The sequence below is a fragment of the Cynocephalus volans genome, chromosome 8 (genome assembly GCF_027409185.1).
Source record: "Cynocephalus volans isolate mCynVol1 chromosome 8, mCynVol1.pri, whole genome shotgun sequence".
Taxonomy (NCBI): Eukaryota; Metazoa; Chordata; class Mammalia; order Dermoptera; family Cynocephalidae; genus Cynocephalus; species Cynocephalus volans.
Genome location: NC_084467.1, coordinates 81,744,449 through 81,768,145, shown reverse-complemented (window position 1 = coordinate 81,768,145; position 23,697 = coordinate 81,744,449). Strand labels below are relative to the sequence as shown.

The window sequence follows — 23,697 nt, the reverse complement described above, 5'->3', positions numbered from 1 at the left end:
AGAATCCAGAAACAAACCCTTACATGTATGGTCCAAAGTGCCAAAACAGTTCAATGGGAAAAGAATAGCCTTCTTAACAAATGGTACTGGGAAACTGGTACCCACATGCAAAAGACTGAAGTTGGATCCCTACCTCACAGCACATGCAAAAATTAACTCATAATGAATCACAGACCTAAATGTAAGAGCTAAAGCTGTAATACTCTTAGAAGCATAGGAGTAAAACTTTGTAAACTTGATAGGCAATGGTTTCTTAGATATGACTTCACAAGAGCAAGCAAAAAAAAAAGGGGGGGGATAAACTGGACTTTATCAAAATTAAAAACTTTTGTGCTTCAAAGGACACCATCAAAAAAGTGAAAAGACAATCCACGGAATGGGAAAAAAATGTTTGGAAATCATGTATCTGATAATGGACTTGTATCCAAAACATATAAAGAAATCTTACAACCGAACAATAAAAAAATAACATTTTTTTAAATGGCCAAAGGACCTAAATAGAAAATTCTCCAAAGGTATAAAAATGGCCAATAAATACATGGAAAGACACTTATCATTAGCCATCAGGGAAGTACAAATCAAAACCACAATGAAATACCACTTCATACCCACCAAGATGGTTATAATAAAAAACACAAACAATAACAAGTATCAGTGAGGATTTGGAGAAAGGGGAAACCTCATAATAGCAGGCAGGTAAAACTGTAGAATGGTACAGTCTCTTTGGAAAACAGTTTGGCAGTTCCTCAAAATGTGAAACACGGAGTTATCATTTGACCCAATAATTCTACTCCTAGACACAAACCCAAGAGAAATGAAAACATATGTCCACACAAACCCTGCATATAATGTTCATAACAGCCTTATTTATACTAGCCCAAAAGCAGAACCCAAAGTCCATCAATGATGAATAGACAAACAAATGTGGTATATTCATACAATGAAATATTATTTGGCCATAAAAATAACTGAAGTACTGATACATACTACAACGTGGATGTACCTTGAAAACATTACACTAAGTGAAAGAAGCCAGACACAAAAGGCCATATATTGTCAATTCCATGTACAAGAGATGTCCAGAATAGGCAAATGTATAGACACAGAAAGATTAGAGGTTGCCAAGGGCTGGGAGGAGGGGGCAATGGGAGTGACTGCTACTGGATACAGATTTTCTTTTCAGGGTGATAAAAATGTTCTGAAATTAGATGATGATGATGATGGTTGCATAACACTGTGACTATATTAAAAATCACTGAAGTGTATACCTTAATAGAGTACATGTGAATTATGTACATATAAATAATGGTATGTGAATTATATATCAATAAAACTGTTATTAAAAACTGTACAATTAATGGGCTGGCCGTTTAGCTCAGCTGGGTAGAGTCCAGTGTTGGAACACCAAGGTTAAAGGTTCAGATCCCCATACCAGATAGGCACCAAAAAAAAAAAAAAACACTGTAAAGATTTGTGCATTTCAATATACGTAAATTTTACCTTAAAAAAAAAACTTTAAAAAATAAAATAATAGAGTGGAGTGGGGAGTGGATGGAGGAATAGATGAAACAAGAGTGGATGGATAAAAGTTCATTACACTATTCTGCTCACTTTGCATATGTTTGAAATTTTCCCCAAAAGAAAGTTTTACTGTAAGTGTAAAAGTAACAAAATAAAATTTTAAAAAATAACAAAGTAAGGATTCAGATCTCTGTAGGGGTCAGCCGCCAAAAAAATAACAAAGTAAAGTAAAATTCCTATCATCCATTTTTGCTTTTTGACACAGGATGCAGAATCTTCTACCTTAAAAAGACCTGAGAGGTCACAACCTTTTTTTTTTTTTTTTTTGCAATGTTATGTGAAAACAGAGATATGACAGAAGAATGGTGTATAGCAAAAACAAAGAATACTTCATCTTAAAGTGTACAAAGAGAATTTGAACTTCCTCAGTTCTAAGGCAATTCCTGTGGTTTCCATGGTTAATGGATGTGACAATTCCTAATCCATGAATACAATAACCCCTAAAACTGTGCTGTCCAATACAATAACCACTGCTACACATGGCCATTTAAATTTTAGTTTTAGGGTCGACCCTGTGGCACACTCGGGAGAGTGCGGCGCTGGGAGTGCAGAGGCGCTCCGCCGCAGGTTCGGATCCTATATAGGGATGGCCGGTGTGCTCACTGGCTGAGCGCAGTGCGGGCAACACCACACCAAGGGTTGCGATCCCCTTACCGGTCACAAAAATATATAAATAAATAAATTTTAGTTTTAATGAATTTAATTATAAACTCAGTTCTCAGTCTCACTAGTTAAATTTCTAGTGTTCAACATCCACATGGAGCTAGTGGTTACCACGCTGGATAGAGCAAATATAAAACACTGCCATCACTGCCAAAAGTTCTACTGGACAGCACAACCCTAACGCATAAGAAACATCCACAGGGAAACTTCTACATTCCAATTTAGAGTGCAATAAATGAATTTTCTGAAGAACAGAGGAAACAAAGCATAAAAGTATCAACCAACGAATATCTTTCATGGAAGTGCAGACTAACTAAAACAGCAGTTTTCAGAACCGCCAAACTGCAGATGTTGGCCATGGCAACTCTTCGGAACAAATTTCCCCATCTGTTAAAATAGATTATTACTATAGTTCCAGTTTCATCGAGTCAGATATAAAGATTATGCTGAAATATGAATAAAGCAAATTATCCTTTTAGTAAAAGTCTAATGAAAAGGTATATTTATAATCCATGACATCAAAGAGTTTATGACCCATAGCAAAATACACAGAATAAAACTCCTTTCCCAACAGAGCTTTGAGGCAACAGGCATAATTTAAAGGACTATTATACACATTTATTTAATCTAGAAAAAAGGTTTAATCAGATGATTTCCATACATCTAGTTCTAAAATTGTGTGTGCATTTCATCCTGATAGGTACACATTTATGTTGATGCCTATTAACATTATAAATATGCAGTATCAGGAAGCCGGTGCATTCCTAATTCAAATATTTAGAACATTTGTAGCACTTTTTAAAAAAACTGAAGGTGAAGGTGAGCAAATTTTAAAATACCTTTATATAAAAGGAACCTAAAAAAAAGCAACTTCACCCTGTATTCCCTCTCAAGCCATCGCTGTAAATACTTGGGAGTGCAAGGAACGTTCCAAATAGAAAAGAGAATACTTTATGTTAAGAAATTTAAAATCAGCTCCTTCCTCGCCTTAACTACTGGGCACCTAAAGCCGTTAGTCAAAATGGCTCCATGTAAAACATTTTCAAACCTCTGAAAAAGTCACTTAAGAATTTAAGTACATTTTATTTTATGAACATTAAATACTTTTATTTTCAACTGTCTTTGCAATTCACTGCCAAAAAAGTAATCCACAAAAATGAAAACATGGATATTGAAACCTGCCTGTAGCAAAGTATACAGGAGAGTCACATGGAATCCATCAGAAAGAGGAAAGCTACTACCACCACCAGAGCATCTGGAGTCAAATTAAATCAGGCACTATTTACATATTTCTAGCTCTGTACTGACTTAACGTGGTGTCTTCCTATATCTTAACACAGGCTTATACCTAGGTTTTCATATTCGAATTGGTATTACATGGTTTCTATCTTTATCCAAAGTTAAATATTTTAAAGAATCGAATAACATTGCATAACCCTTCTCCCATTGTCCACGAACCCTCGACTGTTTGTCAAATCACTACGATAAAATCATCTGTTCCCTTCAATTGCTTTAGAAGAGAAATTCTAGATTGTAAAACAGAGAGTTCTGGCACTACCGATATTAAGAAATCTTGGAAAATTAGTTAAAATCGCTTAAACTGTAATTACTTCCATTATAAAAAGAAATACAATACGAATCTACATCCGAGCAGGGATATGAGTTAGATTTAATTCAACAGAAGAAATGCCTCAGATTTTTGGTGCGCTCCAAACATAAGGCACCTCTCCCCCATCCCATTTTCCCTCCCACCTCTTCCTTTTAAGCTTCCAGGGTTTGCTCCCAGGCTCCACTTCAGTGTTCCCCTAATCCTCCTACTGCATCCAGCTCTTCTACTCCCCTTACTCCAATTCCACCACCCACCCTCCGGTTCCAAGCTGCTACTTCTCTTTGCGCCCCCTAAGGTCCCAGGCAGACCCTCCACTCTGCTCCCCATATCTCCTTCGGCCCCCTTTTCCTAATGGCTCCTCCCCTCGGTTCCCCACCCCCTCGTCACCAGGTTCATCCTGCCCCTCCAACCGTCTCCCGCCCTCAGGTTCCTTCCTGCCCTCCAAACACAGCTTCCCCGTCTCAACGTTTCATCTAGTTCCTCCAACGGACTCCCCCAACGCCCTGCTCACTCCTTTAGTCCCTATATTCGCCAATACTCAACTGACTGCTCCTTTTCATCCATTCTTTTCAACACATACCTAAATGCAAAAGCACCCACATACAGTAGCCCCCACCCCCACCTCTATCCTCCATCTTTCCCTTTTATACTTGCTTCCCTTCTTCCTCCTCCCCCCAATCCCCACCTCCTCCGAAAGAGTCGATTCCCAGGCCAAGGTCTCTCACCTCATTCGGTCACTTCAGTGGTGCCAACCGCTTCATACAGGAAAAAACAACCAATCACGTTCCCTTGGGCGCTTCCCCTGCGAGTCCAAGCACTTACTGGGCAGCCGCCCCACCGGGCACCCCGCACACACGCACGCACAAACCGAGGTCCTTGGCGACGAGGTTTGGGCGTAGAATGAGCGTCCGTACACCGGCCTCAAACACAGACCACTTAGCTACAGCCCTTCGCCATTTTGGTTTCCCGCGGACTGCCGGTGCATTCTGGGAGCGCGGAGCGACTCCGGTGCCGAATGGCAGCTCTCCAGGGCCGCGAGGGGGCGGGGACTGCCTTGCGAGCGCGGAAGAACACCTCGTCCTGCGTCTCCGATCGAAGCTGAACAAAGAAGGACTCTTTAACGTTGCGGTGGGATTAAGTTCTTCCGCCGCCCGTGCTTACACAATAGTGAACGCTGCGCTCCTGGCCGGGAAGCTGTGGGTGCTCTGTGTCTCTCATAAAGGGCAAAGTGTCTAACCTCTAGTATGCGTGGTCTTTCCTTGAGAAATAGGACAGTGCTCTCTGTACATCTTGCTGGGCCAATTTCCTTACTGTGGAGAAAACCTTATTTAAGGCACGTTTTTTCACCCTAAGGCCTACTGTTAGAATTTCCTTTAGCGGGGAGGAGACCAGGGATGTCAGAATTAAATTTTGTTCAGCGATTACTATCCAGCCCCAAGCTTCTTCTTATCAGGTGCTGCTTATATGGAAGATTTTCAGTCTTTTTCTCTCTCATGATGGAAAGTTTTTGTAATCCTTCCTAATTGGAATGAAATCTGAGAATAACCCCCAAGCATAATGGTTTATTTTAGGACCACAGAACTTTTTCGTACTAGGGCAGACCCTTAACCTGCCCAATATTCTGCTGCCGACAGGGGTCCTAACTAACAAACCGTAAGAGGGCATGCTTGTCTCTTTGACTTAGACGCAACGCAGCTCTGCATAGTAGCCACGTGTGGTACGTTTGTCAAAATATTTTTTAAATCATTTTATAATTTTGTTCCGTATTGTGTCATAGGGATAATGAATGCCATGTTTTTTCTGTCTGAAAAAGTACCTCTTGTGGCGTTAACTCACTATGCACGTATTTCACAAAAGATTCCCTCAGCCTATGATCTCAGAACTTGGCAATTAAGCATATTCATTTTATCCAATATCATTCATTATTTTAAATATTTTGTCATACCTTTCTACTCCTCTGCTTCTCCTGAGTAATAGTCCTAATCTTTTAAGTCTGTCTTCTTACTACAGCTTCACTGAATCTGCTACCTTTCAAGTTTCACTTTATCTCAGTTCTCACAACACAGTTTCTCATACTCAATGCCCTTCATACGATGGTTGAGGAAAATTTTGACTTAAAAAAAAGTACTTGCAATCCAGAAATGAGTAAAGATGTTACACACACATGTATTTGCTGTGCAGCTAAGCCTAATCACAGAACATCAGTTTTGGAGAATACCGAGTCTACAGTTCTCAACGTTTCTGCCAAGTGGTGGTCAAGCCTCACCTTTAACATCTTCAGTGATCCGATACTCAGAGGCAGTCATTTCAGTCTCAGAGACTCTATTAGATAATTATTTGTTATGTAGATATACAATCTGCCTTACTATAATTTCCACTTACTGTTCTAACTTTTGGCCTCTTCAGCCACACAAAAGTGTTCTAATCCCTTACACATCAAAGAAGTAAATGATACCTCTATTTTTTGTTACAAAGTTTGTTTTTTCCCATGAAAACACGGGGGGAAAAACATGGGTACAAAGGCGTAACCAAACATTTAATATAAACGTACTCAGAGTCACAGTAAAATATAAAAATTATCTGTAATTGTGGGCTTAGAAATTTCTAACGAAGCAAAATGCAATAGATAGGACTGTAAAAAGAAACAAATGTCAAGTCCCTCAGAAATACAAAGCAAAGTAACTCCAGTCAGAATAAACTGTACCCTTTGTTATTTCTGTGATTGTCGTTTGGGTCATTCACAAATATTCTGGTTCTCTCTTCTATACACATAGTAAAATTGCACTCTCTTGGACCCTTGAAATTAGGCCTGGCCATGTAACTTGCTTTGACCAATAAAGTAGGAGGGGAAGTGATAAACTTCCTAGGAGAATCTTTAAGAGGCGGAGGCATATCTCCCTCCACCCTGCTGTGGTAATCATGGAAGCTTGTATTGAGATGGAATGTCTGTCTCTTTGAGTCCCTAAATGACTACAATAAGCAGAGACTAGCGTTGTGCAACTGTCACCACAATCCAGTTTTAGAACATTTTCATCACCGCCCCAAAAGTTCATTGCAGTCGATCCTCCTTCCCACTCCCAACTCTACGTAATCTGCTATCTCTACAGATTTGCCTTTTCTGGCCATTACATATAAATGGACTAATACAATATGTCGTTTTTTGCATCTGACTTCTTTCATTCAGCACAATGTTTTTGAGGTTCATCCACACTGTACCACTCAGAAGTTCTTTCCTTTTTATTGCTGAATAAAATTCAATTCCATTGCTCATCCATTCAGCAGTTGAAGAACATTTGGATTGTTTCCAATGCCTGGCTATTATGAAAAAGACTGCTATGAACATCTGTGTGAAAGTCTTTGTGTGAACATTTGTTTCTATTTTTCCTGAGTAGGTTCCTAGGAGTGGAATTGCTGGGGTGTATAATAAATTTATGTTTAACTTTTTAAGATACTACCAAACTGTTTTCCAAAGTATAAGCAATCATTTTGCAATGATTTTACTTGTGGTGGGGGTGAGTGGTTTCTCATTATGGTCTCAATTTGTGTTTCCCTAATGGCTAGTGATGTCGAGCATCTTTTTGTGTGCTTATTAATAACCATTCTTATATTTTCTTTGGCGAAGTGTCTATTCAAATCCTTTGCCCATTTTTTAACTGGGCTGTTTGTCTTATATCAAGTTGTAAGTGTTCTTTATATATTCTGATACAAGGCCGTAATCAGATTCATGATTTGCAAAGATTTTCTCCCATTCTATGACTCGTCTTTTCATTTTCTTAATGGTGTATTTTGAAATTCAGAAGTTTTTTTCATTTCAATGAAGTTCAATTTATTTATTTTTTTCTTTCTTTAATGCCACATGCTTTTGGTGTTATATTTAAGAACTGTTTGCCTGACCCAAAATCTATTTTCTAGTAAGTTTTCTTCTATAAGTTTTATAGGTGTTTAGATCTATAGTCAATTTTGAGTTAATTTTTGTGTAGAGTGTAAGGTATGGACCTATATTCATCTTTTGGCATGTGAATATTCAATTAGAGAAATAAACTTTTATTGTGTTAGACCACTGCAATTTGGAGTTGTCTGCCACCCAGCATATCTTATTCTACTCTGACTGATACAATCTAAATATATTAATAAGTAACAGAACTTAGTATAGCATTGAACTGTCTACCGTAATTAGAACCCAAAATAAAAAAAGGTGAAAATTTGAGCAGAATATTCAAAATAGTAGATAATTCTCAATTTTTTATAATAAAATACTATACAGTTAGGCGTCCCTATACACAGATTCTGCATCCATAGATTCAACCAACCACAGATTAAAAATATTCAGGAAAAAACAATAAAAAATAACACGAATAAAAAACAATATAAGAACTATTTACATGGCATTTACATTGTATTAGGTATCATAAGTAATCTAGAGATGATTTAAACTATACAGGAGGATGTGAATAGATTATATGCAAATACTACCCCATTTTATATAAGGAACTTGAGCATCCACACAATTTTGGTATCGATGGACATCCTGGAACCAATCTCCCGTGGATACCGAGGGGTGACTATATTTACAAACATATTGTACAAGCTCCCAATTATTAGCTATTAGTCTATTGTGAAAAAAGGCTACTAGACTGTTGATGCTGCTCATTGTGAAGAAAAGGAAATGCAAATAATCAGACAAGTTGGAAAGGTCAAAGAAAGACCTTCTGTGTCCTTATAGAATTTGTTTTCATCAGTCTGAAAAGGGAAATAAACTAAAACATCAAAAAAAAAATGAAAAAGCTTTTTTAATTTTAAAAGAAAAATGAATGTTTTCATAATAATCAAAATCAAAAAGATTTGTTAAAATTACTTTACTTTTTTAAAAAAAAATAAATAAAAATAAAAAATAAAATAAAAAAATAAAAAGGGCCGAGCCCGTGGCGCACTTGGTAGAGTGCTGCGCTGGGAGCGCGGCGACGCTCCCGCTGCGGGTTCGGATCCTATATAGGACTGACCGGTGCACTCACTGGCTGAGTGCCGGTCACGAAAGAACGACAAAAAAAAATAAAAATAAAAAAATAAAAAAATAAAATAAAATAAAAAGTAAAATTACTTTACTTTTCATCTAAAGCTTAAGCATCTATGTATAACATGAACATTGCTCCTAAACCCAGTAATTTGTATATAACAGATTTAAACTCCTTGCTTCCCTATTGTTTCCAACATTCTTCATTACCTGCTTTGTAAAAATGGATATGGGCCCTTTAAATATTTTTCCTTCACCAGCCGGCCGAATGTTAAGCTTTGTCAGAGGAGGGTGCTAGAGAGACCATCCAGTATAAAGGGGATTACCTTCCTGGTTCCAATGTGCTCTCTCAGCAGGCTCCTACAGTTTGCACAGCTTCCCCAGAGCTCATATCCTGTAACACATACAGCTTCCTCAGGAGCCAGCTCCCGCAGTGTGGACAGTTTTTCCAGCATAAGGATCCTGCAGCTCAAGCGGCTTCCCCAGCATCCAGCTTCTATAGTGCACAGTGGCCAGCAGCACTAGCAGCAGCTTCTATGCCACTCATTCTCAAGCAGTTTTGTAAGGAGTGTCTTACATGAGTCACCTCCTCATGAGCGGTTTTTCTGATACTCCAGAGGGCAGATTTATGGCAAATCCCAGAGGACAGATTTCCAGCAATTTGCTAGTTCAGCACCACAATAACTTCTTTGCCATTACATAAATAAGGCACAGTCATGCTCTTTATCAGGGTCTGGATCTCATCAGAGTATGTGTTTGTGGGGAATGGGAGGGGTGGTCCTTTTTAGGCACTCTTTCTCAGAGTTAGGGGTACTGGTTGTTCCCTACATCTGATATTCTTATATTCTTTGGAGTTCTCTTTATTTCTTACTAGACAATCCATCATTACTCCAATCCTCTGCAATAGTTAATAATTCCTTATAGTAAATTTTTTCCATTCAGTTTACTTTGTAGTTTCTCTCTCGTGATTGGACCCTGACTGATATACAGAATAAGTTATTATTATTGTAATCTGAGTATAAGTTTATATAGACTAAATGAATAATGAATGAGTAGTTATTACTATATTTATCTACATTAAGAGAGATTTATGGATTTTTAATAATATAGCTAACATTTATTGAATATTTACAATATGACAGGTCCTAAGTGTATTACTCATTTAATTCTAACAACTCTTTGAGATAGAAATATCTGCAATTTCAGATGAGAAAATTGAGGCTCAGAGAATTTAAGAGCTTGCTCAATGTCAAATGGCTAGTAAATGCCAGAGTCAGGACCCAGGCAGTATGGTTAAAGTGTTTATATTTTTATTCCATATGCTTAAACTGAACATCGACAACTAATATAGGAATGTATAAACTTCATTACCCACTATGAGATGTTTTACATCCAAATAAATATTCATACTCAGAAGGGTATCAAATTCCACACTGAGCATTAATAATTCAGAAGGATATAGGACAGGAACCATAGCTTGCCATCAAGGCAACATCACGTGTTACTATTCTGTAAGAATAATTCCTAAATGAGTCTATGCAGCAACCCACTATTTTATTTGACTCCCCAGGGAATAGCTCAGGAGCAAGGGAATAAGGCTCATATTTGGAATGTGTGGGAACCACCCTGGGTTTAAAAACCTCTTGTCCTACAGCAATTAATATCTCTTATAGCAACTCCACAGGGATACCTTCCAGGTTCCCTGCAAGGGCATGCCAAGTACAAGAATCACCACACTCAAGAAATCCCAAAGCAATAGCTTCCTATCACGTATTTATAGTTCATTTATAATTCTTTCCTCTCCAGATACAGTTAACCAATCACTGGTCATTTTTATGATAAGCAATGTAACATAGTTGACAATTTACTTTTATTAGGTTACCAGAGGAACAGAACTAGAGAGGTAACTGAGGATCAAATTTTTATGCAGAAGGAAAAATGGCCTTCCTCACTGTTTATCCACAATAAAAACTATAATTTTTAAGGGAAAAAATATATTTTGCATGTCTTTTGATATTTATATTCAGATGAATAGTTGAGGCTTTATTCAAACATAGTCATAATATACCATGACCATATTATCCCAAGCTCAAAAGTGGAAAAACAAACCTTGCTCAAAATCTCATTGCCACTGTTTTTTTTTTAAATGTAATTATAGTGCACATACAGTATTCCATCAGTGAATACTCCATTACTTTAACTTTTAATTTTTACGTAATTAGGTTGGGCTACTACAGTTATGCTTTAATGAATGAATGTCTTCATACTTATACATTTTTCATTATTTGGGGTATTTCCCTAAGAATTTCTAGTTGTAAAATTATTAGGTAATAAGGCAATATCCATCCTGGCAGGCCCTGTGAGACATCTATAACTATATCTTTGACCTGGCACATGTCTTCTGTTCTCAGATCAGACGCTAAACTAAATGTCTTGGTCTGTATATCATTTTCCCTCTCTCAATTCTTTTGGCCACCAATCCTCATGATCCACCTGTCAGTCCCCTCACCTTATGTGCTTTGAATATACTTATCTTTTTCTTGATTTCCTTGACTTTTCTATCTCAATAGTACATCAGTTATCAACTTCTTAATGCCTTTTCAAGCTGGACTTGATCAGCAGAACCCTCCCTTAGGTTCGGGTTCCTACTTGGATTGCCTTGCACTTGGGTGAAGCCCAAGATGTAAAAAACATTTTAATGAATCTCAAAATATGTACTAAATATTGCTTTCCAAAAGTGTTGAACGAATTTACAATGTTACCAAAGTATAAGAGCATTGGTTTCATATATCCTCACCAGCAGTGATATCTAAGACATGAAATACACCTTGATTGTGAGGTCTACAAAATAGTCAGTGAGGGGGTTCTCAAGATGGCGGTGGCTGCGGCGGTTGGCCAGGAGTAGATGAGGTGGAAAAGGCGGCCACTGGGCCTCAGGCAGCCGGGAAACTTGTGGACCTTCCTCTCGCCATCTCTTAAGGGAGGACCGCTGCTGGTGGCCGGTCGTGAGGGGTGACTGCCACTTTGCCCCCGGCAGGAGAGGCTCCCTCATTTACAGGCAACAGCTTTGAAGTGTGGAGCAGGAAAAGAACTGTTTCTTAGCTGCAAAAGCGAGTCTCGAAACAGGGAACACAGCGCCAGGGCTGCTGTGGATACAGACAGGATCCCGGAGGCCGGGGCCATGCTGAAGGCGACCAGCTGCCCTATTCAGGATTTGAGGTTTCAGGCCGGCATTAAAGAAGATTCCTGGGAGCGCCCGAGCCACGCCATGACTGAACAGCCCGAGGCAGCAGCGGCCGAGAACGGGGAAGGCGACAAACCAGAGGCAGAGAGTGAGCGCCTGACCTGGCACAGGCCTGTGAGTGACCCCTGGCCAAGCCCTGTTCGGGGGGCTGATGCCCACCCGGCTCCCACCTGCATCACCGGTTCACTCACCACCCCGGGGCTGCCTCCATTTTCCCAGGTGCTGGCAGCTCCACCTGGCTCAGCCGTCACTGAGCCTTCCCACTTGCTTGGCCCGGCGCGGGGCTTTCCAGAGCCTGCGGGCCGGCCTCCCCTCCCACTCCCTCCACGGTTCTCTGGCAGGGCTGGTGGCGGGGGGCATCTCAGGCCAGTGTCGGGAGGGCAAGGAAGTACGGACGAGCCAACTGTCACTCCACCACACCCTGGTCTCCGGCCCCCAGTAAACTTCCCGTTACTGGGAGGCAGATACCATCTCTGCGGCCACCAGTTTGGAAAAAAGCCTAACCAATCTCTGGTTGGGAATAGGGTGGTAGGAGAGTTCCCAGGTCCGCTTGAACCTGCCGGAGAGCTGGCTGCAGGTGGGCGCTAGATTCGGTCTATGCCAGGGGGATACAAAGGTGAACAAGTCCCGAGAAAGATCTACACAGTGCTACAAAGGCACCCAGAGCGACCGGTCGTCTGTGCCTACCAGAAACCTGGTAGACTTCCTGGGCGAGGCGGTGCCGAGCAGGGTCTTGAAGGCCCAGCTGATAGACGAGGGTTGCAGAAGACACGCCCCAGCCCAGCACAGTGCGCACAGAGTGGGGAGACGTGCGGCCAGGGAGGCAGAGACTCGACAGAAACTACACACCCTGTGGGGTCGCCACTGCACGATCCAACAGCCTGGGCCAGAGCACACGGAACAGGGAGAAGTCCTGCACAGGAAGTGAAAGCTCAACAGAGATCAAACCCTGTGGTACATGATCCACCAGCCCAGCAGAGTCCAAGCTGACCAGAAAGGTGGCTCCCCGGAGAAGCCCAAGACCCGAGGCAACCACACACACAAGGCACTAGAGGCCAACTGAGCAGTCACGGCGGGAGCCATACCAAATTGGCAACCACAGCAACATCCTAGTTAGTCATTAGTCTCAAACCGGTGGACTGTGAAACCCCCTGCCACAATGAATAAACACCAAAAAAAAGATACCAGAAATACAAAAAATCAAGAAAGTACACCACCAAAAGTTAATAAATCTCAAACACTAGATCCTATAGAACAAGAAGCCCTTGAAATGACTGACAAGGAATTTCGAGTGATAATTCTAAGGAAACTGAATGAGATACAAGAAAACTCAGCTAGACATCATGATCAAATGAGGAAAAGTATACAGGATCTGAAAGAGGAAATGTACAAGGAAATCAATGTCCTGAAAAAAAATGTAGCAGAACTTGCTGAACTGAAGAAGTTATTCAGCAAAATAAAAAACACAACGGAGAGTTTAACCAGCAGACTTGTCGAAGTTGAAGAGAGAACCTCTGAACTTGAAGATGGGCTGTTTGAAATAACACAAGCAGACGAAAAGAAAGAAAAAAGAATCAAGGACATTGAAGAAAATCTGAGAGAGATATCAGACAACCTTAAGCGCTCAAATATCCGAGTCATGGGTATTCCAGAAGGGGAGGAAAATGGAGATTCCATTGAAAACATATTCAACAAAATAGTAGCAGAAAATTTCCCAGGTATAGGAAAAATGACAGATCTTCAGATCCAGGAAGCTCAACGATCTCCAAATGTATTCAACCCAAAAAGGCCCTCTCCAAGACATGTCATAGTCAAATTGGCAAAACTCAGAGACAAAGAGAGAATCTTAAAAGCTGCAAGAGAGAAGCATCAAATCACCTATAAGGGAGCCCCAATTAGGCTAACATCAGACTTTTCATCACAAACCCTAAAAGCTAGAAAGGAATGGGAAGATATTTTCAAAATACTAAAAGACAAAGATTGCCAGCCAAGAATACTCTACCCTGCAAGGCTATCCTTCCAAAATGAAGGGCAAATAGTATATTTCTCAGACAAACAAAAACTGCAGGAGTTCACTACCACACGACCACCCTTACAAGAAATCCTCAAGGGAGTACTGGGTTTGGTTCCTGAAAAATAACTACCACTGCCATAAAAACCCAAGAAAAATCAAAACCCACTAATATAATAAAAATGGCATTCATGAAGAGAAAACAAGCAAACAAAAACACTATCTACAACCTAAGGAACCAACAAACACAGAAACCAAACAGTAAATCAGAAAGCAAGGAACAAAAGACACCTAAGACAACCAAACAACCAATAAAATGCTAGGAATAAATCAACACCTTTCAATAACAACTCTTAATGTAAAATGCTTAAATTCCCCAATCAAAAGACACAGACTGGCTGACTGGATCAAAAAGGAGGACCCAACTATACGCTGCCTACAAGAGACCCACCTCACCCATAAAGATTCACACAGAATAAGAGTGAAAGGATGGAAAAAGATTTACCATGCAAACAGAAAAGAAAAACGAGCTGGAGTAGCTATTCTTATATCTGACAAAATAGACTTTAAACTAAAAACCATAAAAAGAAACAATGAGGGACACTACTTAATGATAAAAGGACTGATCCATCAAGAAGACATAACAATCATAAATATGTACGCACCCAATGTTGGAGCAGCCAGATTTATAAAACAAACTCTATTAGACCTAAAGAAGGAAATAGACACTAATACCATAATAGCAGGGGACCTGAACACCCCACTGTCAATATTAGACAGATCATCTAGGCAAAGAATCAGCAGAGAAACACAAGATCTAAACAAGACTCTAGACCAATTGGAATTGGCAGATATCTACAGAACATTCCACCCAACAACTTCAGAATATTCATTCTTCTCATCAGCACATGGATCATTCTCCAGGATAGATCACATATTAGGTCACAAATCAAGTCTCAATAAATTCAAAAAAATTGGAATTATCCCATGTATCTTCTCAGACCACAATGGATTAAAACTAGAAATTAATAACAAACGAAACTGGAAACTATACAAACACATAGAAATTAAATAGCATTCTACTTAATGACATATGGGTCCAAGAAGAAATCAAGCAGGAAATCAAAAAATTTATTGAAACTAATGAAAACAATGATACATCATACCAAAACCTGTGGGATACTGCAAAAGCAGTATTGAGGGGAAAATTTATTGCATTAATCGCTCACTTCAGAAGAATGGAAAGATGGCAAGTGGACAACCTAACACTTCACCTTAAAGAACTAGAAAAACAAGAACAATCCAAACCTAAAGTTAGCAGATGGAAAGAAATCATTAAGATCAGAGCAGAACTGAATGAAATTGAAACCCAAAAAACAATTCAAAAGATCAACGAATCAAAAAGTTGGTTTTTTGAAAAGATAAATAAAATTGACAAACCATTAGCATGGCTAACAAAAAAAAAGAAGAGAGAAGACTCAAATAACAAAAATCAGAAATGAAAAAGGCGATATTACAACTGATTCATCTGAAATACAAGGCATCATTCGAGACTACTATAAACAACTATACGCCAACAAATTTGAAAATCTAGAGGAAATGGATAAATTTCTGGACACACACAAGCTCCCAAAACTGAACCATGAAGACGTAGAAAATTTGAACAGACCAATAACAATAAAGGAGATTGAAGCTGTTATCAGAAGGCTCCCAACAAAGAAAAGCCCAGGACCAGATGGATTCACAGCAGAATTTTACCAGACATTCAAAGAGGAATTGACACCGATTCTTTACAAGCTATTCCAAAAGATTGAAACGGACGCAAATCTCCCAAACTCATTCTATGAAGCAAACATCATCCTGATACCAAAACCAGGTAAAGATATAACCAAAAAAGAAAACTACAGGCCAATATCCTTGATGAATATAGATGCAAAAATCCTCACTAAAATACTAGCAAACAGAATACAGCAACACATACGTAAAATTATTCATCACGATCAAGTGGGATTCATCCCAGGGATGCAAGGTTGGTTCAACATACGCAAATCAATAAATGTGATACACCATATTAATAAACTCAAACACAGGACCATATGATCATCTCTATAGATGCTGAAAAAGCATTTGATAAAGTTCAGCACTCATTCATGACAAAGTCCCTCTATAAGTTAGGTATAGAGGGAAAGTATCTCAACATAATTAAAGCCATATATGCCAAACCCACTGCCAATATCATCCTGAATGGGGAAAAGCTGAAAGCTTTTCCTTTAAGAACAGGAACTAGACAAGGATGCCCACTCTCACCACTCCTATTCAACATAGTGTTGCAAGTACTAGCCAGAGCAATCAGAGAAGAGAAGGAAATAAAGGACATCCAGAAGGAAATAAAGGGCAAAAGATGAAGTCAAACTGTCCCTGTTTGCAGATGACATGATCCTATATATCGAACAGCCTAAAACCTCTACAAAAAAACTGCTGGAATTGATAAATGATTTCAGCACAGTAGCAGGATACAAAATCAACACACAAAAATCAGTAGCATTTCTATTTTCCAATAGTGAACATGCAGAAAGAGAAATCAAGAAAGCCTGCCCATTTACAATAGCCACCAAAAAAATAGAATACTTAGGAATTGAGTTAACCAAGGAGGTGAAAAATCTCTATAATGAGAACTACAAACCACTGCTGAGAGAAATTAGAGAGGATACAAGAAGATGGAAAGATATCCCATGCTCTTGGATTGGAAGAATCAACATAGTGAAAATGTCCATACTACCCAAAGTGATATACAAATTCAATGCAATCCCCATCAAAATTCCAAAGACATTTTTCTCAGAAATGGAAAAAACTCTCCAGACATTTATATGGAGCAATAAAAGACCACGCATAGCCAAAGCAATGCTGAGCAAAAAAAATAAAGCTGGAGGCATAACACTACCTGACTTTAAGCTATACTACAAAGCTATAATAACCAAAACAGTATGGTACTGGCATAAAAACAGACACACTGACCAATGGAATAGAATAGAGAATCCAGAAATCAACCCACACACTTACTGCCATCTGATCTTTGACAAAGGCACCAAGCCTATTCACTGGCGAAGGGACTGCCTCTTCAGCAAATGGTGCTGGGATGACTGGATATCGATATGCAGGAGAATGAAACTAGATCCACACCTCTCACCGTATACTAAAATCAACTCAAAATGGATTAAGGATTTAAATATACACCCTGAAACAATAAAACTTCTTAAAGAAAACATAAGAGAAACACTTCAGGAAATAGGACTGGGCACAGACTTCATGAATACGACCCCAAAAGCACGGGCAACCAAAGGAAAAATAAACAAATGGGATTATATCAAACTAAAAAGCTTCTGCACAGCAAAAGAAACAATTAACAGAGTTAAAAGACAACCAACAGAGTGGGAGAAAATATTTGCAAAATATACATCTGAAAAAGGATTAATATCCAGAATATATAAGGAACTCAAACAACTTTACAAGAAAAAACAAGCAACCCAATTAAAAAATGGGCAAAAGAGCTAAATAGGCATTTCTCTAAGGAAGATATACAAATGGCCAACAGACATATGAAAAAATGCTCAACATCACTCAGCATCCGGGAAATGCAACTCAAAACCACACTGAGATACCATCTAACCCCAGTTAGGATGGCTAAAATCCAAAAGACTCTGAACGATAAATGCTGGCGAGGTTGCGGAGAAAAAGGAACTCTCATACATTGTTGGTGGGACTGCAAAATGGTGCAGCCTCTATGGAAAATGGTATGGAGGTTCCTCAAACAATTGCAGATAGATCTACCATACGACCCAGCTATCCCACTGTTGGGAATATACCCAGAGGAATGGAAATCATCAAGTCGAAGGTATACCTGTTCCCCAATGTTCATCGCAGCACTCTTTACAATAGCCAAGAGTTGGAACCAGCCCAAATGTCCATCATCAGATGAGTGGATACGGAAAATGTGGTACATCTACACAATGGAATACTACTCAGGTATAAAAACGAATGAAATACTGCCATTTGCAACAACATAGATGGACCTCGAGAGAATTATATTAAGTGAAACAAGTCAGGCACAGAAAGAGAAATACCACATGTTCTCACTTATTGGTGGGAGCTAAAAATTAATATATAAATTCACACACACACACACACACACACACACACACACACACACACACACACACACAAAACCGGGGGGGCGGGAAGAAGATATAACAACCACAATTACTCGAAGTTGATACGACAAGCAAACAGAAAGGACATTGTTGGGGGGGAGGGGGGAGGGAGGGAGGTTTTGGTGATGGGGAGCAATAATCAGCCACAATGTATATCGACAAAATAAAATTTAAAAAAAAAAAAAGAAGAAAATAACAATACAAAGGTGATACCATCGACAAAAAAAAAAAATAGTCAGTGAAGAAATAGTGTCGTGTTAAGCCCTAAAGCCCAAAAGCCATTCACAACTCCTCTACCCAGAGAGGATGCCTCTTACTTAGATAGTCTGGAAAGCTAAAATACTAAACTTTCCACACTCTCCAAAAACTAAAGCTGGCCAGATTCAACAATTCCGGCTTTATATACATATATAAAAACACTTTATACAACTTCCCCCTCACTTCACACAACTACTGCTTATATGTATTGTATTAGTCCGTTTTGTGTTGCTTATAACAAAATACACGGAACTGGGTAATTATAAAGAAAAACGAAATTTATTGCTTACAGTTTCTAAGGCTGGGAAGTCCAGAGTCTATCTGGTGGTGGTGACAGTGATCCAGGAATCTCACATTGCAAGATGTTGGAAGCAGAGTGAGCAGAGAGAGCAAGAAAGACAGACTCTCCTCTTCTTTTAAAACCCCCAGAACCACGCCTTCACCACCATTTTTTAATCCATTCACTATGGCATGGTCCTACAATCTAATCACCTATTTAAGGCTCCACCTTTCAATTACCATAATGGGATTTCTGACTCTCTTAACAGTCACAGTGGGGGCTAAGATTCTAATACATAAACTTGGGGGACACAATTCAAGATTCAGTGAGTTTTGAAGGGACATAATTCAGTCCACTACATTCCACATCTGGCCCCCCAAAACTCATGTCTTTTCACATGCAAATACATTCATTTCATCACCAAAGTCTTAACTTGTTTCAACTCAAAAGTCCAAAGTTCAAAGTCCCATCTGTGAAATCAATACAAGTTATCTACTTCCAAGATACAAAGGTGGGACAAACATAGGGTACATATTCCCATTCTAAAGGGGAGAAATAGGCCAAAAGAAAGGAGAAACAGGTCCCAAACAAGTCCAAAACCCAGCAGAGCAAGCATTGAATCTCAAAGCTGGCAAATCAGATAACTTGACTCCATGTTCCATGTCCTCTGCACACTGGTGTGGGGGTTGGGTCCCCAAGTCCTCAGGCAGCTCCACTTCTAAACTTTCACTAAGCTTTAGGCTTTCTCTAGCCTGTTGCTCCAAATTCCCCCAGCCTCTCCTCAACACCCAGTTCCAAAGCCGCTTCCACATTTTCAAGTATTTGTTATAAGCAACACCCCACTTCTCTGGTATCAAAATCTGTATTAGTCAGGGTTCTCCAGAAAGACAGAATCAATAGGATATGTTATAATTATATGAGAGGGATTTATTAGGGGAATTAGCTCACATGACTATGAAGAAAAGTCCCACGATAGGCCGTCTATAAACTGGATGCTGGTAGCGTGGCTCAGTCCAAGTCCAAAGTCCTCAAAACCAGGGAAGCTGATGGTGTCCTTGGTGTAAGTCCTAGAACCCAAAAGCTAACGAGTCTCAAGCTCTGATGTCCACGGACAGGAGAGAAGAGTGTATCCCAGCTCCAGCGGATCGAGAGAGAGCCTCACCTCTTTCCTGTGTCTTTTGTTCTCTCCAGACCCCCAGCAGATTGGATGGTTCCCACCCACATTGAGGGTGGGTCTTTCCTACCCAGACCACTGAGACTCTCATACTAATCTCTGCTGGAAACATCCTCATGGACACACCTAAAAAGAGAGCTTTAGCAGGTTTCTCAGCATTCCTTCATCTAACCAAGTTGACTCTTAGAATTAACCTTCACATATATATAAACATATATATACAAAGCTTCAGGATTTTAGAAAAAGAATCTTGACTGGCATACCCATCTTGACTTTTTCCCTTTGTTCTTCATCCTTTTCCTTTTCCATGCTTGGGACATGAATGCAGTGCCTGGAATAACAGCAGCTATCTTGTGACCAGGAGGACAAAAGCCAAATACTGATGATGGTAAAGCAGAAAAATAAAAGGAAACTACATCACTGTTAACATCCTTAAGAATTATATTGGCTTTGGATTGCTGAACTTTTTGTTATATAAGACCTGACAAATTACTTGATTTCTCCATGCCTCTATTTCCTCATCTATAAAATGGGAGTTAATAATAGGGTTAATAATAATATAGTAATTGTTCTTATTATATCTATATCATAGGCTTGTTATAAAGATAAAATTAGGGGCCGGCCCGTGGCTCACTCGGGAGAGTGCAGTGCTGATAACACCAAGGCCACGGGTTCGAATCCTTAAAAAAAAAAAAAAAACAGATAAAATTAGAAATTCATGTAAGCATCTAGCACTATGTCTGGCACATAATATGTAAATAATAAATGTTGGTTATTGTTATGATTATTCATATATAAAACAAATAAATTCATATCTGTTTAATCCATCATAATCAGATTCTGTTATTTCAACCAAATATATTCCTACCTGATACAGAATTAACTAATAACACGTTTCTTATAAAGTAAGAGTACAATCTGTTTATTATAACTGTGACAATCTTTTCAAATTATAATTTTTAGAAGTCCCAAGCTTAATAAACAACTTAAAATTTAACCACTCCAAAGATAATTATGTCAAAGAAGTGAAGAAAACAATCTTATTTAAATAATTTTAACTTTCTGTTATAAATTCATACATACCTGGAAAAAAGTTTTATTGAGTTAAAAAATAAAACAATCAAGAGAATGAGAAGACAATCCACAGACTGGGAGAAAATATTTGCAAAATACATATCTGATAAAGTATGATTATCTAGAGTATACAAAGAACCCTTAAAACTCAACAATAAGAAAATACATAACACAGGCTCTTCCTGTTCTCCATCAAGGTGCAGGATCAAGGTGAAAAGGAGAACCCCATGTGAGAACTTCGCATCCGCAAGCTCTGCCTCAACATTTGTGTGGGGGAGAGTGGAGACAGACTGACCCAGGCAGCCAAGATGTTGAAGCAGCCCACAGGCCAGACCCCTGTGTTTTCCAAAGCTAGATACATTGTCAGATCCTTTGGCATCAGGAGAAATGAAAAGATTGCTGTCCACAGCACAGTCTGTGGGGCCAAGGCAGAAGAAATCCTGGAGAAAGACCTAAAGGTACACGAGTATGAATTAAGAAAAAATAATTTCTTGGATACTGGAAACTTTGGCTTTGGGATCCAGGAACACATCGATCTGGGGATCAAATATGACCCAAGCATTGGTATCTACAACCTGGACTTCTATGTGGTGCTGGATAGGCCAGGTTTCAGTATTGTAGACAAGAAGTGCAGGACAGGCTGCATTGGGGCCAAACACAAACCAGGAAAGAGGAGGCCAAGCACTTGTTCCAACAGAAGTATGATGGAATCATCCTTCCTGGCAAATAAATTCCTGTTTCGATCTAAAAGGCCAATAAAAAGTTTTCAGTGAAAAAAGAGAAAAGAAAACACACAACCCAGTTAAAAAATGGACAAAAGGGGGCTAGCTCATGGCTCACTTGGGAGAGTGTGGTGCTGATAACACCAAAGCCACGGATTCAGATCCCTATATAGGGATGGCTGGTTAGCTCACTTGGGAGAGTGTGGTGCTGACAACACCAAGTCAAGGGTTAAGATCCCCTTATTGGTCATCTTTTAGAAAAAAAAAAAAAAATGGACAAAAGACCTGAACAGACACCTCACTAAAGAAGATACACAGATGGCAATTGAGCATATGAAAAGATGCTCAACATCATATGTCATTAGGGAATTGCAAATTAAAACAACAATGAAATGGGCCGGCCCCTTGGCTCACTCAGGAAAGTGCGGCGCTGGTAGCGTCAAGGCCGCGGGTTCGGATCCTATATAGGGATGGCCGGAGCTCTCACTGGCTGAGCATGGTGCGGACGACACCGAGCCGAGGGTTGTGATCCCCTTACCAGTCAAAAAAAAAAAAGAAATACTACACACCTATAAAAATGACCAAAATCCAGAACACTGCCAATACTAAATGCTGGCAAGGATGTGAAGCAACAGGAACTCTCATTCATTGCTGGTGGGAATGCAAAATATTACAGCCACTTTGGAAGACAGGTTGACAGTTTCCTACAAAACTGAAGATACTCTTACCATCCAGTCCATCAGTCACACTCTTTGGTATTTACCGCAATGAACTGAAAAGTTATGTCCATATAAAAATCTGCACATGGATGTTTATAGCAGCTTGATTCATAATTGCCAAAACTTGGAAGCAGCCAAGATGTCCTTCAGTAGGTGAGCGGATAGACTGTGGTACATCCAAACAGTAGAATATTATTCAACGATAAAAAGCAAAGAGCTATGAAGCCATGAAAAGATATGGAGGGACCTTAAATGCATATGACTAAGTAAAACAAGCCAATCTGAAAAGGCCACGTCCTATGTGATTCCAACTTACACAACATTCCGGAAAAGGCAAAACTATGGAGACAGTAAAAGAATCAGTGGTTGCCAGGAGTTAGGAAAGAGGGAGCGATGAGTAGGTGGAGCACAGAGGATTTTTTTGGGCAGAGAAACTATTCTATATGAGTTTTTGTTGTTGTTTTGTTTTGTTTTTTGTTTTTGGCAGTTGGACAGTACAGGGATTGAACCCCGGACGTTGGTGTTAGCAGCACCACACTTTAACCAACCAAGCTAACCAGCCATTCCTCTATATGATACTATAATGATGAATACATGTCATTATGCATTTGTCCAAGCCTATAAAATGTGGAATACATAGAGTAAACTCTAATGTAAACTATGGACTTTGGGTGATAATGTAGGTTCATCTATCATAACAAATGCACTACGCTGTTGCAGGATATTGATAGTAGGGGGAGGCTATATGTATTGATAGTAGGGGAGGTTGTGGTGTGGAGGAAGGGAATATAAGGAAAATCTCTGTACCTTCCACTCAATTTTGCTGTGAACCTTAAACTGCCCTGAAAAGTACTCTATTTTAAAAAAAAGTAAAACAACCTTCTGGTTATGGCAAGTATTACTGATATATGGAAATTTTAAAGTGAGCAATACATACAACATTTGGAGCATTTATTGCAGAAAAACTTCACAGCAAGATAAAGCAAAATTCTTATCAATGATATCATTTCAGCTTATAAAAATATATTTCTTTGTACTTTCCATCATGGTAAATCTTTTTGCTTTTTTGAAATGGTAGGATACCTTCTTGCTACTTTAAATCAGCTTGCTCTTAAACTAAGTGTGTCGTTAATTAATATCAAA

At 39.3% G+C, this 23,697-nt stretch overlaps 1 protein-coding gene and 1 pseudogene across 1 annotated transcript in view; one reads left to right on the top strand and one right to left on the bottom strand.

Annotated features, from left to right (window-relative positions):
* MTF2 (metal response element binding transcription factor 2) overlaps positions 1-4,807 on the bottom strand; it is a 54,239-nt gene extending 49,432 nt beyond the window's left edge. Inside the window, exon 1 of the mRNA XM_063104649.1 lies at positions 4,579-4,807. Within this exon, the coding sequence (XP_062960719.1) occupies positions 4,579-4,583 (5 nt within the window). The 5' untranslated portion in view covers positions 4,584-4,807. The remainder of the gene's footprint in view (positions 1-4,578) is intronic.
* Positions 4,754-21,843, top strand: LOC134384206 (large ribosomal subunit protein uL5-like; annotated as a pseudogene).
* The last annotated feature ends 1,854 nt before the right edge of the window (positions 21,844-23,697 follow it).